General features: G+C 32.1%; 1 protein-coding gene across 1 annotated transcript in view; it reads right to left on the bottom strand.

Moving 5' to 3' along the window:
* Positions 1–2,293, bottom strand: part of SEC10 (exocyst complex component sec10) — a 9,747-nt gene extending 7,454 nt beyond the window's left edge. Inside the window, exons 1-8 of the mRNA XM_021442537.2 lie at positions 2,225–2,293; positions 1,845–2,099; positions 1,685–1,759; positions 1,127–1,228; positions 944–994; positions 765–870; positions 383–493; positions 1–70 (exon numbers count right to left, since the gene is read on the bottom strand). The exon at positions 1–70 is cut by the window's left edge and continues 22 nt beyond it. Coding sequence (XP_021298212.1) covers positions 1–70; positions 383–493; positions 765–870; positions 944–994; positions 1,127–1,228; positions 1,685–1,759; positions 1,845–2,099; positions 2,225–2,293 — 839 coding nt within the window. The remainder of the gene's footprint in view (positions 71–382; positions 494–764; positions 871–943; positions 995–1,126; positions 1,229–1,684; positions 1,760–1,844; positions 2,100–2,224) is intronic.
* Between the last annotated feature and the right edge of the window lie 1,646 nt (positions 2,294–3,939).

Here is a 3,939-nt window from a genome sequence, read left to right as displayed (position 1 = left end):
TCAGACATGGTAGACAATTCCCTTCTCTGTGATGCAGCATCAAACCGAGCCAACAATCTGTTCTCCAGTTCTACAGAGAGTACGGAAAAGATGAAAACACAAGGCTGACTTAATACAATTGTCATTACTGGATAGGCGAAGTAATTAATCAGACAGAATATCTTTTCATTCACAATTTAATTCCAAAGCTTCAATAAATGATCAAAATGACAAAATCAACTTACATAATTTAGTTATAGTAACTATTTCTTCTAGGTATCCAAATAATTTCATTAAAATTTCCTTCTTACAATCTACTAAAAGTCACTCATTCACTCTTGTATCAATCTCATCGGTCACACAGGCTTCATACAAGAAGGGTGTCATAAAAAGGTTACCATACCATTGCAATACTCCTGAAGATTAGCAACTGCAACTTCTAATCCTCTGCTGGCAGTTACGCTTCCAACAACTGATGGCACGGCTCTAGCAATATCCTCCTCAGCAAATGATCCTAAAATCAACAAAATAAAACATGAAGGGTAAAAATTGTTCATAAAGCTTTAAGACGCATAAAATGCATATTGCAAATGTTGTAGTCATGGAAATAAGTTCCCTATACTGAAAGATGTCACAATTTTCCAGTAACAATTTCGAACAATTGTTACCATATCAAATTCATAACACCACAATCAGTACTCTCTTTTCACATACACATCTGGTATCTCAGAAAGCTTGTCAATATGTGCAATAACTAAAGCTTTACAAATCAGATGTCATCTTACGCAATTTCTGTGCAATTGAGGCAGCCTCGGCAACGCGGCTGTCATCAGAAAATAGCGGTGAAAGTTCCATTAAATCACCTGGGCTGCTATTAAACTCCATCAAGTACTGCAAAGGAGTAAATTGTCAAGGTGTTTAGGCAATTTAAGCAACAGACAGGAAATACACCAAGTGGAAGTACCTTTATGAGCTCTATTGTTTGACTAGCAGTTTCACGCTGAGCATCCGCACTCTGACAAGAAAATACAAAATAAATGCAGCTAGGAAAGGCCAGAAGGAACTATATAATTTACCAACATGATGAAAACCTACTAGAAGCAGATAAAAATAGTTAGTGCTAGCCAAAACAGTGGACAATCTTTACTTGCAAATGATCTCCTATTTTTGCTGCAGTCTGCCCAACACTTGAAATACGTGAATCCAATCTTGCAAAGCTGTCAAACAAGCCATCTACACCTTTTTCTAGCTGGATAAAAATAAGACATAATCGTAATCAAGTTTATGACCCAATGGTAACTCATATTAGATTCACATTCATCTAAGAACTTGTAATTTGAACGATCCAAAAGTTCTCAATCTGATTTTTGACAAAATGAATACTGTTGCTGTTCAAGTCAAGGTACAAATGTGAAGGCAGGGTCTTCTAAAACAAAAGTAAGAAGCATTTGTCTCAAGATTCACTAGTTGTTCTCATATGGCCCTCACAAACAAAAATAGAAAACCTTTAAAATCCATCCCTTTGTTAAGAAAAAAAAGAAAAATTCTTCTAGAGAAATTGGCTTTAAATATCCAAAGATAAATAATTCTTTTAAAATCATGGAAGGCATGAAAGAAATACTTTCTTCTTTTTTCCTTATTTTCTCTGACATTTTCTCCATATATGATTCAAAAGAAAATATTTGAAGGAATTCTGCTGACTAACCTCAGTTAGTGTCTTGCGGTGCTTAGCATCTTGAGTAGAAACCTCTTTCTTAAGATTGTAGAGTTTTCCATCAATCTTCAACCCATATCAAGAAAATTTAAACATTAATATGAATCCTACACCTTTTGCAAATCCCATCACCAATAATTATAGAACAAACCTGCTTTCGAAGGTCAACCAACTCTCTGCAAGAATCCTTGAAGAGCGATAATAGAGCATCTACTTCTGGGAATAGAGGGGCAGAGAGTCCTTGTGCGAATTTTGTTGCATCAGAAGAGGCACGGATATGTCCATTTGGCAGAACATCTGTCCCAGCAATGCCATGTCCATCTGCTGTATCTGCTTCTTCTTCTTGGTAAGACGGCAGGAGCTCATTTACCAAGTTCCCAAATAATGCATCAAAAGAAAAATCACCCTACCAGTCAACAATTAATCATAAAATTATTCAATGACATTCAATAAGCAAAATAAAAAAGGCTCCAATGATCTTAATTAAGAATACCATAACATATTGAAACATTCCATGGTTTGGTTCATTACCTTAAAGTCATCAATATCCAAAATGAGTGGAAGATTGCTTGCAGAAGAAGATTTTGACCTCTCTTTCATCTATTTGACATGGATTAAATCAAACAAGATAACTATTAAAGTTTAATAGGAAAAACAAAAAAATCCTAACAACAGCATTAATTTTGAGATAAAAAACAATAAAAGGACACATACATGCAAATGTGATGATTTTAACCTACACTAGCCTAATGAAAAAAACTAAACAAAATTCTCCATTTTGCCCTAACAAGAGCCAGAACTTTAAATTCTTCAAAAACCCAAAATAAGACACTACATTTGGTTATTTCTCGCATAGTACTACATCTTTCAGCTACCAAATAGAAGCAAATGGGAACATGAAACTTGCCTTTGATTCACAACTTAGTTATACAGCAGTTAACTCAAATCTAACTGTGAACAAAGAAACTCATTTGGATTCAAATGGACTACTACAGAACTAATACTCTTTTTGAAACAGCCCATAGATACATTGCAAAATTACATGAATTACCCATGCAATGGAGTTAATTCTAGTTTAATTGTTTTATTCAATAAGCAAAAACAAATCTAGGAATATAAATAGGGAAAAATGCAAATTTTCTAATTAAAATTTTTATCCATCTCAAAGTATACAAAAAACGAGAAAAGGTAAAAAAAAGGGACATTTTAAAAAATAACCCTTAAAGATAAAATATTTTCAAAAATAACCTCTTTTATAATTTTAACTCTTTTTAACCAAGTTGAACAAAATTACCCTTAATAAAATTACACATCATTATGTTACACACCATGTACAGAAACATGTTGCACGCCATGATTAGATTGTTACACGACATATACAAAAACATGAAACACGCCATAGTTAGATTGTTAACGCCATGGTTAAGTTGTTACACACCATGTACAAAAACATGTTATATGTAATGGCTATATTGTTACACGTCATGTTAAAAAAAATACTATTGTTACACACTATGTACACAAACATGTTACATGTCATGGTTAAAAAATGTTGTTACATGCCATGTTGAAAAAAAAAATACCACTATTACATGCCATGTTGAAAAAATACTATTATTACATGTCATATGCAAAAACATTTTATTACACTTTAATGCCTAAACTGTTGTTGTTACTTACAAACTAAAACTTCAAATCCTCTCAACTTTTTTTTTATTTTTTTGACAATTTAGCACCGATTAAAGTATTTCTAACATGTTTTTATAAATCAAAACACAAATTTTCTTATCTAAAACACCTATTTTGACTAAAATCTAAAAAAAAAATTTCAATAAAAACCTAAACTTAAAAATTTTAAATTTTTGAGTTTATTGGTGTCTAGATCCCGAATTGATCCAATTAAAAGCTATTTTAAACATCTATGATCATTTCTACTTTTTAATTTTATCTAAAATACCTAAAAATCAAATTCTCCAAATAACCATCTACTCAAGCACATCAAAATCATCGTTTGGTATCTTCAAAGTACCAGAAAGAAAAATCTGAAAACGCGAGAGAGAAATCGAAAGCATAGTAGACTAATGCCAAAGAGAAAAATCGATAAAATTAAAAAGAATGGGATGTTGAGAGAGAAATCGGAAGCACAAATGGAAAGAAATTGTGATAAATAGTTTAATTCATTTGAAATAGTTTCAAGAGTATTTTTGTCAAATCAGGACTAAATATGGCTAAAAACAGTTAAATTT

This window comes from Theobroma umbraticum, unplaced genomic scaffold (genome assembly GCF_002168275.2).
Source record: "Theobroma umbraticum cultivar Fairchild unplaced genomic scaffold, ASM216827v3 scaffold_228.0, whole genome shotgun sequence".
NCBI classification, from domain to species: Eukaryota; Viridiplantae; Streptophyta; class Magnoliopsida; order Malvales; family Malvaceae; genus Theobroma; species Theobroma umbraticum.
The sequence above is the reverse complement of the archived record's forward strand: the minus strand, read 5'-3'. Positions and strand labels throughout refer to the sequence as shown.